Genomic DNA, 16,995 nt, shown 5'->3' with positions numbered 1-16,995 from the left:
CATGTCTGTCTGAATGCTTGGCCCACAGGGAGTAGCATTATTAGGAGTTGTGGCCTTGTTGGAATAGGTGTAGTCTTGTTGGAGAAAATGTGTCATTGTGGGGGTGAGCTTTGAGGTCTCCAGTGCTCAAGCTACATACAGATATAATCTCCTCCTTGCTGTCTGAAGATAAAGATGTAGAACTTTCAGCTCCTTCTCCAGCACCATGTCTGCCTGGACACTCCCAAGCTTCCCACCATGATGATAATAGACTGAACCTCTGAAACTGTAAGCCAGACCCAATTAAATGTTCTCTTTTATAAGACTTGCCTTTGTCATTGTGTCTCTTAATTAAGACAATGGGAGACCCTGTCTCAGGTAAGAAGAAGACACCCAAGTTAAGCTCTGGCCTCCATAACACATATGCATTTGTGTGTACATGTGCACACACACACCATACTCACAAAAGCAGAGGTGAAAGCAATGCCTCTTAGGAATGAGGATGCAGGAGAACTGGGTGCAGTCAAATCATGCAAGAACCCAGTTATATTAGGTAAGCAAGTTGTGGAGTGCTAAGGTACAACATGTGACATTAACACTGTATTACAGACTCAACTCTATGAGTTCTTGCCACACACACACACACAAAAAAAAAAAAAAAAAAAACCACATGGTAACAATGTGAAGGGATGGATGTTAGTGAGATTGTGGTGACACTCATTTCATAACTTAGCATGCTAATTAATTACACTGTATACCTTCACATTCAGAAATGTTATCTGTCAAGTGTACCATAAAGCTGGAAAGCAACACTATACTTTGAAAGTCATCATCATTTGGTTGGGTTTCTTGGATTTCAAGTTGAATCTAATCCTATCTAGTAATAACTTATTCATGTCGTTAAACTAGTAACTCTCAGTGTGTTCCATCACAATAAATATGATAAATAGAAGACAAGTCCAGACAATATTGTTCTGACTGGTTTTCTGTCAAATTGACACAAGCCAGAGTCATCAGAGAGGAGGGAGCCTCAATTGAGAAACATGCCTCCATTAAGATCAGGCTGTAGGCAAGCCTGCATGGCATTTTCTTAATTAATGGCTGATGAGGGAGGGCCTTGCTCATTTCAGGTGGTATCATCCCTGGGAGTGATCCTGAGTTCTATAAAAAACAAGATGAGCGGCAGGACCCCCAGGAAGGATTAGGAACACCAACACACGCATAAAAATTTCAAACCAGAATTTGTCCTCTGTAAAAAAAATGCAGAGACAAAGATGAAAAAGAGAAGGAAGGAAGGATCAACCAATAACTGGCCCAACTTAAAGCTCATCCTATGAGTAAGCACCAATCCCTGACACTATTAATGATACTCTGGTATGCTTGCAGACAGGAGCCTAGCATAACTGTCCTCTGAGAGGCTCTACCCGGCAGTGGACTGAAACAGATGCAGATACCCACAACCAAACATTAGACAAGAGGTGGGAGACAACTATGGAAGAGTTGGGGGAAGGAATAAAGGCCCTGAAGGGAATGGGAACTCTAAGAAGACCAGCACAGACAACAAATCTGGACCCTTGGGAGCTCTCAGAGTCTGAGGTACCAACCAAAGAACATGAGCTGGAACATGGCCCCAGGGAACCTACGTAACAGACAGGCAGCTCAGTCTTCATGGCTGCCTTGTCTGGCTTTAGTAGGAAAGGAGGCACCTAATGTGGCAGAGACTTGATGTGCCAGGGTTGGGGAATACCCGGGGGGGGGGGCGGCCCTCTCAGAGGAAAAGGGAAAGGGGAGGGGGGAGATAGCTCTGTGAGGGAGGGGCTGGGAGGGGGAGCAGCATTTGGGATGTAAATTAATTAATTAATTTTATAAAACAGGCTGAGCAAGCCAGTAACCAGTACCCCCCCATGACCTCTGCATCAGCTCCTGCCTCCAGGTTCCTGCCCTGCTTGAGTTCCTGTCCTGACTTCCATTCATGACAAATTGTGATGTGGAAGTATAATCCAATTAAACCCTTTCCTCCCCAAGTTGCTTTGGTCATGGTATTTCATCACAGGAGCAATGGCCCTAACTAAGACAAATATGCACCTGGACAGAGCTGTCACACACCCAAACTGTTTTCAAAGAGTTGGAGTACGCTGAGTCACATACTATGACATCTAGCCAAAACTTCAGATTTGGCAGCATGTGGGAAAATATGCTATGTAAAAAGAGATTATCAATATGAGTTGTGGCCACTGAGGAGCTTTCTAAAATACTCATGTCCCATTCCTCTCCGTTATGGGTTAAATGGGAAACAGCCAACAAGACTCATGTGGCTTGGACTCCAGATGATGATGCTGTGGAGCATCACCAATGGGCTAATGTAGCGGTGAGTCACTAGGAGAAGGGACTTGGTTGGAGAAGTAGGTCACCAGGGTCATGTTGCTGAAGAGCAGATCGTGTCCCTGCCCTCTGCTCACTGTTTGCTGTCTGCCATGAAATCAGCTTTGCTCTGCCACACGCTCTGGGCCAGATGCTCTGCTGCATCAGGCATGGCTGGAAGCAACAAAGCCAAAGGACCACTGACTAAAATGGGAGCAAAACAAATCTTTCCTCCTTTAAATTGCTTATTTCGGGTATTGCTCTGCCCCAATGATGAGAGTCAAACCAACTATACAAATCCCTGGCATAAAGCCTGGGTATCTGCACTCTTCTGTTGAGGAACAAATATATTTCATTAGAGCACATTCTACAAATTCCCTGGAGAATTACCAATACAGAGAGCACTGGGGGCTGCCCAGGTGCACAATCTGCCCTTTCCTTTGCTGAAGGTTCTTTAAGGGCAGAACCTCTCACTTCTCCCTTACTGTATACTTGGATTCCAGTTTATCTTCAAAATACAGGACTATTCAGTTGCTTCCCTGGTATGGTCCTGATTGTTGAGGTTCGCTAATGACTACACCTGCATTATTCTGAGCTCTAGTTTGGTTCCTGGACTGTGGCATCTCACCCCTGACAGCAGCGGTGGGAAACCAATGCATTTGTTTCCTCGTATCCTGCGGCTGAGATGCTGTTCACAAACTTGGTTCCTATAATTCGCAGAACTGATCATCACTTCTAGAAAACTACGAAGAGTTCACAGTCTCAGCCCAGTCTGACCACAGTATCAGCACTTCAGATTCCTGGACCCTCAAGGACTCAAGGACATGGAAAGGAAGCAGCTCTAAGGACAGACAGAGGGTTAGTAAAGCTCACACGGGTCTGGGAGACAGCCAGCACTAGAGGTTACCAGTTCAGAGCACTGGGAGGAAGAAGCGTTTCTAGCTCTGATAACTTCATAGGAATATCCTAATAACACCCTGAAAGCAGCATATACTGACAGAAAATAACCAAATAATCCTCAAACTATAAATACCATCCTCAAAGGGTTTATTTCATCTTTTAAATGCATTCAGCCTAAAAGAATCAAATGACTTTATTTCCTTTAGAAAATATGCATCATTTCCCTAATATGTGATATATAAAACTAAACGATTTCATCAGCTGCTGAGCCTAAATAGAGTGCATGCCCTGCCTGCGGCAGGGTTCTTTAGTCTGGATGAGAGTAGTTTTTATACAGTGGCCTAAACGCTAATAAAGTCAGACAGCAGAGAGCTCTAATGTACCAGAAAGACAGCTGAAGGGTTGCAATTATGACCAAAGAGAGCAGCTCCATCAGGGTTTGCCGGTCAGTAAGTCCCAGCACTGGCGACTAGACAAGCATCTTATCAACAGCCGGCAACGGTGAGCAGACCGGTTCCTTAACTTTTACATCAAATGGTAACTAACCAAGTAGGAAGATTATGTGTATAACATTATGCACATTTTGAAGCAAAGGGAGAGGTCACTGCTCTGACAGTCATCCGGGGTCTTTGCAGATCAGTTGTACAAGACACAGAGAATAGAGGTCAGTCACTGCTCTGTTCCTAAGATAAGCTTAACTCTTCATAGATAGAAGCTACCCTGGCATATCTCAGACAGGACTGACTGAAATCAGTCCTGTCTGAGATATGCCTGTCAGCTCTGTGCAACAAAGCCCAGACCGCTACGTCATGGTGCCAGAAGGTGCCTTGGGATACTGGGTATTTTCCCAGACTTTCTAAAGGTAACTCTTGATGCAAATAACTATCATTAAGGAAAATGCCTGCAACGGTGTTTTCTCCCATCATTCTTTGCCAAGCTTGCTGAAGAGACTAGAAACTATTCTGGATTCCCGTGCCCCCACAGTGGATATACCAGTCTTCAAGAAAAAAAAAAATACAAACTGGGAGTGGGTGGGTAGGGGAGCAGGGTCGGGAGAGGGTATAGGGGACTTTCAGGATAGCATTTGAAATGTAAATGAAGAAAATATCTAAGAAAAATTGAAAAAAAAGAAAAAAAAAGAAAAAGAAAAAAAAACAAAACGATTTTAATTAATTTTTTATTATCATTCAAAATAGTTTTCTCTGTGACATTTTCATGCATATATCTTTAATATGTGTGTGTTAGGTATATGTTTGTCTATATACGTGTTCATACATATGGGAGCATACATGTACATGTCTTCAAGTGGAGGCCCAAGGTTAATGTCAGGATTTTTCTCAATTGCTCCCCATGTTATACACTGAGGTGGGGTCTCTCCCTAACCCCGAGGCTCATCATTGTGGCTAACCTGACTGTCCTGCTTGCTTAACAATTCCCAGTCTCTGCTCTCTGCATGCTGCCACTGGAGACTTCAGCTCAGCTGCCATGGCCACCCAGGTCCAACCTGTGATTCCCACATGTGAAGACTATTCTCACTCACGGAACCTTTCCCTAGCCCTTTGTGTATCACTATGATCTGCCCCCAAGGTTATCATCTGTGGTAGACTCTTGGAGGTCACTTATGTATAATGTCATATCATCTGCCAATAGCAACACTTTGACTTCCTCCTTTCCAGTTTGTATTCCCTTGATCACTTTAGTTGTCTTACTGTTCTAGATAGGACTTCAAGCACTATACTGAATAGATATGGGGAGAGTGGACATCCTTCTCTTGTCCGTGATTGTACTGAAATTTCTTTAAGTTTCTCTCCATTTAATTTGGTGTTGGCTATCGGCTTGCGGTATATAGCCTTTATTGTGTTTAGGTATGCCCCTTGTATCCCTGCTCTCTCCAACACTTTTAATGTGAAGGCCTGTTGGATTTTATCAAACACTTTTTCAGCATCTCGTGAGATGATCATGTGGGTTTTTTTCCCTCTCAGTTTGTTTATATGGTAGATTACGTTGATGGATTCTTTTGTATGCTGAACTAAGCCCTTCATCCCTGGAATGCAGTCTATTTATTCATGGTGGACGATGTCTTCTTGGATTCTTTTTGCAAGTATTTTATTATTTCTGGATCAATGTTCATAAAGGAAGTTGGTCTGAAATTCTTTTTTTCTTTAAGATCTGATTCTCTCTCTCGATATCTTTATTTATTAAGACAGTATACTGTAGCTGTCTTTAGACATACCAGAAGAGGGCATTGGATCCCATTAAAGATGGTTGTGAGCCACCATGTGGTTGAATTGAATTGAACCTCTGGAAGAGCAGTCTCTCCAGCCCCCCGAAATTCTCTTTCTTTGATGAATCTCTGAAGTTTAGGTATCATGGTGACTGTGGCCTCATAGAATGGGTTTGGCAGTATTCCCTTCTATTTCTGTTTTGTAGAATAATTTGAGGAGTACTAGCATGAGCTCTTTTCAGGTCTGGTATAATTCTCCACTAAAACCATCTGGCCCAGGGATATTTGGGGGGAGGGGGCAGACTTTTAATGATTGCTTTTATTTCCTTAGGGGTTACATGTCTATTCAGATAGTTTACCTAATTGTGATTTAGCTTTGGCAATTGGTATCTGTCTAGGAACCAAACATCTCATTTAGATTTTCCAATTTTGTAGAATACAGGCTTTTGAAGTAAGACCCAATGATTCCTTAAATTTCCTTGGTGCCTGTTGTTATATCTCCCTTTTAATTTTGGATTCTGTTAATTTTGGTGTGGTCTTTTTGCCTTTCAGTTAGTTTCCCTAAGGCTTTGTCTAGCTTATTGCTTTTCTCAAAGAACCAGCTCTTGGTTTTGCTGATTCTTTGTATTGTCCTCTTTGTTTCTAAATGATTCATTTCAGCCCCCAGTTTCATTATTTCTTGCAGTCTACTCCTCCTGTGTTTGCTTTTTTTTTTCCTTTTTCTAGTGCCTTCAGATGTACCTTTAATTCATTAGTATGAAACTCTCCAATTTCTTTATGACAGCACTTAGTACTATGAACTTTCCTCTTAGCACTGTTTTCACGGTGTTCCATAAGTTTGGGTATGTTATACCTTCATTTTCATTGAGTCCTAGAATGTCTTTAATTTCTTTTTTTCTTCACTGAACCAGTGACCATTGAGTAGGGAGTGATTCAGTGTCCATGAGTTTACAAGCTTTCTATTGTTTCTGTTGTTGAAGTCTAGCTTTAATCCATGGTAACCTGGTAAGATATATGGGGTTATTTCAATCTTCTCGTATCTGTTGAAGTTTGCATTGTGACCAGTTATGTGGCCAATTTTGGAGAAGGTTCTATGAGGTGCTGAGAAGAACGTGTATTCTTTTGTGTTTGGGTGAAAGGTTTTTAGATATCTGTTAGGTCCATTTGAATCATAACCTCTGTTAGTGTTATTATGTCTCTGTTTAGTTTCTGTATCAATGACCTGCCCATTGGTAAGGGTGGGGTATTGAGGTCTCCCACTATTAATGTGTGGGGTTTGATGTGTGAATTACGCTTTAGTTATGTTTCTTTTACAAATGGGAGTGCTCCTGCATTTGGGGCACAGATGCTCAGAATTGAGATGTCCTCTTGGTGGATTTTTCCTTTCATGAGTATGAATTGTCCTTCCCTGTATTGTCTGATTACTTTTGGTTGTAAGTACATTTTATTGGATATCATAATGGCTACTCCAGCTTGTTTCTAGGTCCATTTCCTTTTCCAGCCCTTTATACTGAGATAATTACTATCTTTGTTGCTGAAATATGTTTTTTGTAGACAGTAGAATGATGGGTTCTGTTTATGTATCCATTCTGTTAGCCTGTGTCTTTTTAATGGGGAATTCAGTGTATTGATGTTGAGAGATATTAACTACTAATCATTTTGACTTCCTTTATTTTGAAGTTGGTACTGGTTGAGTGTGTGTGTGTGTGTGTGTGTGTGTGAGAGAGAGAGAGAGAGTGCGTGTGTGTGTGTGTGTGTGTGTGTATGTGAGTGTGTGTGTATGTGAGTGTGTGTGTGTATGTGTGTGTGTGCGCGTGTCTCTTCTGTTGATTTTAATGGTGTGAAATTATTTCTTTCTTGTTTCTTGAGAATACTTAGCCTCATTGGGTTGGTGTTTTCCTTCTGGTAGCCTCTGTAGGGCTGGGGCTAACAGAAATGTGTTGTTTGAATTTGTTTTTTCATGGACTATCTTGGTTTCTCCATTGACGGTGATTGAAAGCTTTGCTGACCATAGTAGTCTGGGCTGACATCTATGGTCTCTTAGGGTCTGCCCAGGCCCTTCTAGCTTTTAGAGTCACAGATAAGAAATCGGGTATAAATCTGAGATATCTGCCTTTATATGTTACTTGGCCTTTTCCCTTTGCTGCTTTTTCAAGTCTTCCTTTTTCCTGCATATTTACTGTTTTATTAGTATCTAACAGAAGAGTTGTCTTTCTTGATGTAGTCTGTTTGGTGTTCTGTAAGCTTCCTGTAACTTTAAAGGCAGGCATCTCTATACATAAGTGACCCCAAAAATTCTACCAGAGAACTCCTACAGTTAATAAACACTTTCAGCAAAGTGGCTGGATACAAAATTAACTCAAAGAAATCAGTAGCTCTTCTCTACACAAGCAATAAATGGGCTGAGAAAGAAGTTAGGGAAACAGTACCACTCAGAATAGCCACAAATAATATAAAATACTTTGCTGTAACTCTAACTAAGCAAGTGAAAGAACTGTGTGACTGGAACTCAAGTCCATGAAGAAGGAAACTGAGGAAGTTATCAGATGGAAAGATCTCCCATGCTCATGAAACAATAGGATTAATATAATGAAAATGTTCATCTTACCAAAAGCAATCTACAGATTCGGTGCAATCGCCATCAAAATTCCAACCCAAGTCTTCATGAATCTTGAAAGAACAATTCTTTTTTTTTTTAATTGGATAGTTTCTTTATTTACATCCCAAATGTTATCCCCTTTCCTGGTTTCCCTCCTTCCTGGAAACACCCTACCACATCCTCCCTCTCCCTGCTTCTATGAGGGTGTTCCTCCAGCCACCTACACACTCCTACCTCCCCATCATTGATTCCCCTACACTGGGACATCTATCAAGCCTTCATAGGACCAAAGACCTCTCCTCCCATTGATGCATGACAAGGCCATCCTCTACTACATATGCAACTGGAGCCTTTGTTGATGGCTTAGTCCCTAGGAGTTCTGGGACAGTCTTCCTATGGGGTTGCAAACCCCTTCAACTCCTTCAGTCCTTTCTCTAACTCCTCTATTGGGGACCCTGCACTCAGTCTAATGGTTGGCTGCAAACATCCATCTCTGGATGCTTTTGTAAGGCTCCGGCAGGGCCTCTCAGGAGACAGCTATATCAGGCTCCTTTCAGTATGCACTGAAAAAACAATTCTTAACTTCATATGGAAAAACAAAAAAATGTAGCATAGACAAAACAATCCTGAAGAGTAAAAGAACTTATGGAGGTATCACCAACCCTGACCTAAAGCCATACTACAGATCAATAGTAATGAAAATTACATGGTATTGGTATAGGAACAGACAAGTGGATCAATGAATCAAAGACCCAGAAATAAACCCACATACCTACGGACACTTGACTTTTGACAAAGAAGCCAAAAGCACACAATAGAACAGGAAGAGCATCTTCAATAAATGGTGCTGGTCTACCTGGATGTCTTTATGTAGAAGAATGCAAATAGAGCCATATTTATCACCTTGCACAAAACTCAAGTCCAAATGAATCAAAGATCTCAATGTAAAACCAGACACAGTCTATTAGAGGAGAAAGTAGGAAATAACAGTGAACACATTGGTACAGGAGAAAATTTCCTGAACAGAATACCAATGACTCAGACACTAAGGTCAAGAATTAATAAATGGGACCACATAAAGCTGAAAAACTTCTATAAGGTAAAGGATGCCATCAATAGGACAAAATGGCAGCCTACAGATTGGGAAAGATCTTTACTAACTCAACATATGACAGAGGGCTAATATCCAAAATTATATAAAGAACTCAACAAGCTCCAAAAAACCAAATAACCCAATCAAAAAATTGAGTACAGAGCTAAAAAGAGAATTCTCAAATTGCTAAGAAGCACTTAGAGAAAAGTTCAACATCCTTAGTCATCAGGGAAACGCAAACCAAAAGACCCTGAGATTCCACCTCACACCAATCAGAATGACTAAGATCAAACCCTCAAGCAACAGCACATGCTGGTGAGGATGTGAAGAAAGGGGAACATTCCTCTATCACCGGTGAAACTGCACACTTGTACAACCACTCTGGAAATCAATGTGGTGGTTTCTCAGAAAATTGAAAATAGTTCTGCCTGAAGATCCACCTTTACCACTCCTGGACATATACCAAAAAGATGATCTACCATACCCAAGGATATGTGCTCCACTATGTCCATAGCAGCTTTATTTATAATAGCCAGAAAGTAGAAGAAACCCAGATGTCCCTCAACTGAAGAATGGATACAGAAACTATGGTACATTTACATGATAGAATACTATTTAGCTATTAAAATCAACAACATTATGAATTTTGCAGGCAAATGGATAGAACTAAAAAATATCATCCTGAGTTAGGTAACCCAGACCCTAAAGAACATACATGGTATGTACTCACTGATAAGTGGATATTAGTTAAAAAGTTCACAATATACACCTCACAGACCCAAAGAAGTTAAACAAGAAGGAAGGCCCAAGTGAGGATGCTTGAATCCCACTGAGAAAGGGGAACAAAATATACCTGGGAGATGAGAGGGTGAAGGGAATGGTAGGAGCAGGAGCAGGAGCAGGCATGCAGAGAGACAGGACAGAGGACTAAGGGGCAGGAGAATGAATGGGAGTATGCAGCTGCTAGGGGCCTGGGGGGGCACCTCTAGGAAGTCCCAGAGACCTAGGAGGAGGGAGGCTCTCTGGCGTCAATGACGGTAACCTTAGAATAAATATACAATAGTAGGGATATGGAACCTAAAGAGACCACCTCCAGTAGCCAGACAGGAACCCCAGTGGAGGAATGGGGACACCAACCTACCTAGAAAACTTTTGACCCCAAATTGTTCCTGTATAAAAGAAATGTAGGGACAAAGATAGAGCAGAGACTGAAAGAATGGCTGACCAGGTACGAACTTTGTCTCTGTAACTCCTTCCCTGGGTGTTTTGTTCCCAATTCTAAGAAGGTGCACAGTGTCCACACTTTGGTCTTCATTCTTCTTGAGTTTCATGCGTTTAGCAAATTGTATCTTATATCTTGGGTATCCTAAGTTTTGGGCTAATATCCACTTATCAGTGTATACATATTGTGTGAGTTCTTTTGTGATTGTGTTACTTCACTCAAGATGATGCCCTCCAGGTCCATCCATTTGGCTAGGAATTTCATAAATTCATTCTTTTTAATAGCTGAGTAGTACTCCATTGTGTAAATGTACCATAATTTCTGTATCCATTCCTCTGTTGAGGGACATCTGGGTTCTTTCCAGCTTCTGGCTATTATAAATAGGGCTGCTATGAACATAGTGGAGCATGTGTCCTTTTTACCGGTTGGGACATCTTCTGGATATATGCCCAGGAGAGGTATTGCTGGATCCTCCGGTAGTACTATGTCCAATTTTCTGAGGAACCGCCAGACTGATTTCCAGAGTGGTTGTACAAGCTTGCAATCCCACCAACAATGGAGGAGTGTTCCTCTTTCTCCACATCCTCACCAGCATCTGCTGTCACCTGAATTTTTGATCTTAGCCATTCTGACTGGTGTGAGGTGGAATCTCAGGGTTGTTTTGATTTGCATTTCCCTGATGATTAAGGATGTTGAACATTTTTTCAGGTGTTTCTCTGCCATTCGGTATTCCTCAGGTGAGAATTCTTTGTTCAGTTCTGAGCCCCATTTTTTTTAATTTTTTATATTTTTATTACATATTTTCCTCAATTACATTTCCAATGCTATCCCAAAAGTCCCCCATAGCGCCCCCCACTTCCCTACCCACCCATTCCCATTCTTTTGGCCCTGGCATTCCCCTATATTGGGGCATATAAAGTTTGCAAGTCCAATGGGCCTCTCTTTCCATTGATGGCCGACTAGGCCATCTTTCGATACATATGCAGCTAGAGACAAGAGCTCTGGGGTTCTGGTTGGTACATCATGTTGTTCCAACAATAGGGTTGCAGATCCCTTTAGCTCCTTGGGTACTTTCTCTAGCTTCTCCATTGGGAGCCCTGTGATACATCCAATAGCTGACTGTGAACATCCACTCCTGTGTTTGCTAGGCCCCGGCATCGTCTCACAAGAGACAGCTATATTTGGGTCCTTTCAGCAAAATCTTGCTAGTGTATGCAATGGTGTCAGCGTTTAGAAGCTGATTATGGGATGGATCCCTGGATACAGCAGTCTCTAAATGGTCCATCCTTTCATCACAGCTACGAACTTTGTCTCTGTAACTCCTTCCCTGGGTGTTTTGTTCCCAATTCTAAGAAGGTGCACAGTGTCCACACTTTGGTCTTCATTCTTCTTGAGTTTCATGCGTTTAGCAAATTGTATCTTATATCTTGGGTATCCTAAGTTTTGGGCTAATATCCACTTATCAGTGAATACATATTGTGTGAGTTCTTTTGTGATTGTGTTACTTCACTCAAGATGATGCCCTCCAGGTCCATCCATTTGGCTAGGAATTTCATAAATTCATTCTTTTTAATAGCTGAGTAGTACTCCATTGTGTAAATGTACCATAATTTCTGTATCCATTCCTCTGTTGAGGGACATCTGGGTTCTTTCCAGCTTCTGGCTATTATAAATAGGGCTGCTATGAACATAGTGGAGCATATGTCCTTTTTACCGGTTGGGACATCTTCTGGATATATGCCCAGGAGAGGTATTGCTGGATCCTCCGGTAGTACTATGTCCAATTTTCTGAGGAACCGCCAGACTGATTTCCAGAGTGGTTGTACAAGCTTGCAATCCCACCAACAATGGAGAAGTGTTCCTCTTTCTCCACATCCTCGCCAGCATCTGCTGTCACCTGAATTTTTGATCTTAGCCATTCTGACTGGTGTGAGGTGGAATCTCAGGGTTGTTTTGATTTGCATTTCCCTGATGATTAAGGATGTTGAACATTTTTTCAGGTGCTTCTCTGCCATTCGGTATTCCTCAGGTGAGAATTCTTTGTTCAGTTCTGAGCCCCATTTTTTAATGGGGTTATTTGACTTTCTGGAATCCACCTTCTTGAGTTCTTTATATATATTGGATATTAGTCCCTTGTCTGATTTAGGATAGGTGAAGATCCTTTCCCAATCTGTTGGTGGTTTTTTTGTCTTATTGATGGTGTCTTTAGCCTTGCAGAAGCTTTGTAGTTTCATGAGGTCCCACTTGTCAATTCTCGATCTTACAGCACAAGCCATTACTGTTCTATTCAGGAATTTTTCCCCTGTGCCCATATCTTCAAGGCTTTTCCCCACTTTCTCCTCTATAAGTTTCAGTGTCTCTGGTTTTATGTGAAGTTCCTTGATCCACTTAGACTTGACCTTAGTACAAGGAGATAGGAATGGATCGATTCGCATTCTTCTACATGTTAACAACCAGTTGTGCCAGCACCATTTGTTGAAAATGCTGTCTTTCTTCCACTGGATGTTTTTAGCTCCCTTGTCGAAGATCAAGTGACCGTAGGTGTGTGGGTTCATTTCTGGGTCTTCAATTCTATTCCATTGGTCTATTTGTCTGTCACTATACCATTTAGAGACTGCCGTATCCAGGGATCCATCCCATAATCAGCTTCTAAACGCTGACACCATTGCATACACTAGCAAGATATTGCTGAAAGGACCCAAATATAGCTGTCTCTTGTGAGACGATGCCGGGGCCTAGCAAACACAGGAGTGGATGTTCACAGTCAGCTATTGGATGTATCACAGGGCTCCCAATGGAGAAGCTAGAGAAAGTACCCAAGGAGCTAAAGGGATCTGCAACCCTATTGTTGGAACAACATGATGTACTAACCAGAACCCTGGAGCTCTTGTCTCTAGCTGCATATGTATCGAAAGATGGCCTAGTCGGCCATCAATGGAAAGAGAGGCCCATTGGACTTGCAAACTTTATATGCCCCAATATAGGGGAATGCCAGGGCCAAAAGAATGGGAATGGGTAGGTAGGGAAGTGGGGGGCGCTATGGGGGACTTTTGGGATAGCATTGGAAATGTAATTGAGGAAAATATGTAATAAAAATATTAAAAATCAAAAAAAAAAAAAAAAGAATGGCTGACCAGGGACCAGCCTGACTTGAGACCCATCCCATGGGCAGGCACCAATCCCTCACATTATTAATGATGCTATGTTGTACTTGCAGACAAGAGCCTAGCATAGCAGTCCTCTGAGAGGCTCTACCCAGCAGCTGACTGAGACAGATGCAGATACCTACAGCCAAACATTGGACAAGGCTGGGGACCTCTATGGATGAGTTAGGGGAAGGATTCAGGCTGTCAAGGAGATGGCAACCTCACAGGAAGACCAACAGTGTCAACTAACCCTTGGGAGCTCCCAGAGACTGAGCCACCAACCAAAGAGCATACACAGGCTGGCTTGAGGCCCCCAACACATATGTAGCAGAGGGCTGCCTTGTTTGGCCTCAGTCTGAGATGATATACCTAATCCTGCAGAGACTTGATGTACCAAGGTGGGGGAATATCAGTGGGGGGCTGCTCTCTCAGAGATAAAGGGGAGCATGGTTGGGGGGGGAAGAACTCAGAGGGGGAACTGGGAAGGGGCCATCATTTGGGATGTAAATAAGTAAATAAATATTTTTTTAAAAAGATGATTATTTATCCCAAGTGCCATACCCACTCCAGTAGAAACTGTGTGGCAGGCCCAAAAGCTTGGATGCAGTTCTTTTTTTTTTTTTTTTTTAAGATTTATTTATTATATGTAAGTACACTATAGCTGTCTTCAGACACTCCAGAAGAGGGCACCAGGTCTTGTTACAGATGTTGTGAGCTACCATGTGGTTGCTGGGAATTGAACTCAGGACCTTCGGAAGAGCAGTCAGTGCTCTTAACCGCTGAGCCATCTCTCCAGCCCTTGGACGCAGTTCTGAGGCAAAAAGTTTCATGGAAACTTAGTCTCCTAGAGTCTTGGCATCTCGTAGCACGAATGCTGCAAATTTGTCCCTATGTCAGTCAGTGAACAGATATGTGTGCTTTCCTTCAATACTGTTTTATTATAAGTGCCTCCAAGGAATGATCTGACATATAGTTAAGTTAGATTGGCCTCCACCAGTGTTCCAATATCCTAGTAAATCATTGAGCCGACCTTGGGTTTTAAATTTAGTAAGAATGCTATTCATTCAGACAAAATGCCTCCACTGTAGATAGTGAAAAAGTCAGGCGTTAAAATTTACTGGAAAAGAGCTAGAAATCTCAGGGCTAGTTCTACAAAGTAAACTTAGAATAACAGCCTAGTCACTCCCATGTGCAGGAATTTACAATGGCCTAGGAAGAAGGAAGGTTGTGGTCTAAGAAGGAACTAGAGTAAATACTTAAATAATACTTAAATACTCACATACACAGGAATTTACAGTGTCCTAGGGAGAAGTTGGATTATACAATAGACTAGAACTGGAACTATGGCAAGGGCATAAAACCCTTGCCCCTGGCTTCTAAGAATAAGCTGACCTTAGGTGTGGCTGCTTTTTATCCCAGTTGTAAACACTGCCTGGTTCCTATGCCTTTTATGTATGCATTTCTCTGTTTTGTGTAAAGGGTCATTTTGCATCAGGTAACCTCAATGTACCTTGGATGACCTTAATGTATCACCTAACTTTCTTGTTTTGTTCTGTAATATAAGTCTGATGCTCGCTTTGAGAAATTACACTCAGATCCAACACTCTCTCTGGTGTTCATGTCTGTCACCCCTCCGATTCCTTGCCTACCTGAGTACAGGAACCCTGATTCTCCTGCGGGTTGAGGGACCAACTGAGTCCAGTTCATGGCACCCAAGACCAAGATTAGCCAGGACATAGTTGGTAATTCATGTCTCTTAGATGGTACGTTATGCAGACCAGATTGCAACACAGACTATCTCAATGTTAATGCTTGTTCAAAGGAAAGCTGCATATCTAACATCTCTGAATAGGTCTAAGGTCCAATTTTTTGGTCAATATTTTACTTTTTTATTAATAAAATAATTTTATTAATAAAATAAAAATTGCCCCACCAGGGTTTCCTTTCCTTCCCATTACCATTTGGAAACGTTCAAACAAAAGGGATGCAGGGAAAGGAGCCCAGAACTAGATGTTCCCAAATAATCACAGTACACATGCATATGCTGAGCGAATACCAATCAACACCAAATGATCACAGTACACATGCAAATGCTGAGAGGGCACCAATCAACACTCCCTAAACACCTCTGCCCAGGATGGTTCCAAATGTGGCTTCTCAAAATCATTAGTGAGGAAGTGAGGAAGCCCTTTTCCCACTCCAGCCTCTTTCTGAACTGAAAATCAGCACAGTGTTTACAGCAATTTAAACAAAGAAAGAGAGGAAGGAAGGAAGGAAGGAAGGAAGGAAGGAAGGAAGGAAGGAAGGAAGGAAGGAAGGAAGGAAGGAAACAACACTCTCCTTCAAATGCTTTCCTGTGGCAGGCATCTGAGCAGCTATGCAGATCCTTCTAATAGCTGAAGAGCTTTCAAGCTATTATTATCTAATTCTTAGGAAAACCTAATGCTTTTTAAAAAAATAATTCTAATTCCACTATTAAGGAGAAGCTGGACAAATGCAGTTGTCACTACATGAGAAAATTTATGAACTGCCTTCATTTCCAATTCTGATAAGAACACTCTCACTAACTCCCAATCTCCAACCCCTTCTCTCTCTCTCTCTCTCTCTCTCTCTCTCTCTCTCTCTCTCTCTCACACACACACACACACACACTCTCTCTCTCTCGCACGGCCTAGCCAGGCAGCTGATGACAGCTGGCATCTTCCCTGTGCTGCAGTTCCAGGCGCAGGCACAGTACCTGAGCTGCTTCAGGAAGTCCACATCAGAGTTGCTGTTGATGAGCTTGATAAAGTCCTCGTAGGAAGGCGCGTACGTGTAGGCTCGCTTGTGATGCTCACTCATCTGCTCTCTGTACTCCAACTGCCTGAGCAGCATTTGGTTAATGTAGTCAGGGTTACTCAGCAATTCCACTACTGGCTTCAAGACTGTGGGAAAGGAGAGTGCCACTGAAAAATAAACTCCTAAGAGACAGATTCCATATCACACAAGTGAAAGTGTATGTGGGAACACTGTGAGCCAAATGGGGAATTATCATCAGTGAGTATTTTCCAGCATGTGTGTACACATACATGCACACACAGAGCTGCTTATTTCTCAGGCTAAGTCAGTGTAGGCACAATCAGTGCTCATTTGAATACACAAGTGAAAAGAATACCGGAGGGAAGCTTTCTGGAACTCATACTGACGAGGGAACACTGTGGTTTTTCCTCACATTTTTGTAAGGTCCATTATGTTTTGACCAGCATAGTCTACAAAAAGATGAATGTCGACGTTCACTCAACTGTTCAAAGCAGACGTTGGGGAGGAAGCTGTTTAAGTCAGAAACACCATGGCAAACCCAGCCTCCTAAATTTACAGTGCCCCTTGCTTAGTAAACAGCTGATGAGCACAGACACAGGAATCATCATTATCATCATCATTATTGGTATTAAAATATATAATATTATTATCTGAAGAGATGTTTAGCCACTA

General features: G+C 42.1%; 1 protein-coding gene across 1 annotated transcript in view; it reads right to left on the bottom strand.

Moving 5' to 3' along the window:
• Snx25 (sorting nexin 25) overlaps positions 1–16,995 on the bottom strand; it is a 116,834-nt gene that overhangs the window by 52,362 nt on the left and 47,477 nt on the right. The window contains exon 5 of the mRNA XM_021169438.3: positions 16,262–16,448. Within this exon, the coding sequence (XP_021025097.2) occupies positions 16,262–16,448 (187 nt within the window). The remainder of the gene's footprint in view (positions 1–16,261; positions 16,449–16,995) is intronic.

The sequence above is a fragment of the Mus caroli genome, unplaced genomic scaffold, assembly GCF_978045245.1.
Source record: "Mus caroli unplaced genomic scaffold, Mus_caroli_1 scaffold_10, whole genome shotgun sequence".
Classification (NCBI taxonomy): Eukaryota; Metazoa; Chordata; class Mammalia; order Rodentia; family Muridae; genus Mus; species Mus caroli.
Note: the sequence above shows the minus strand (reverse complement) of the source record. Positions and strands in the feature narration are given on the sequence as shown.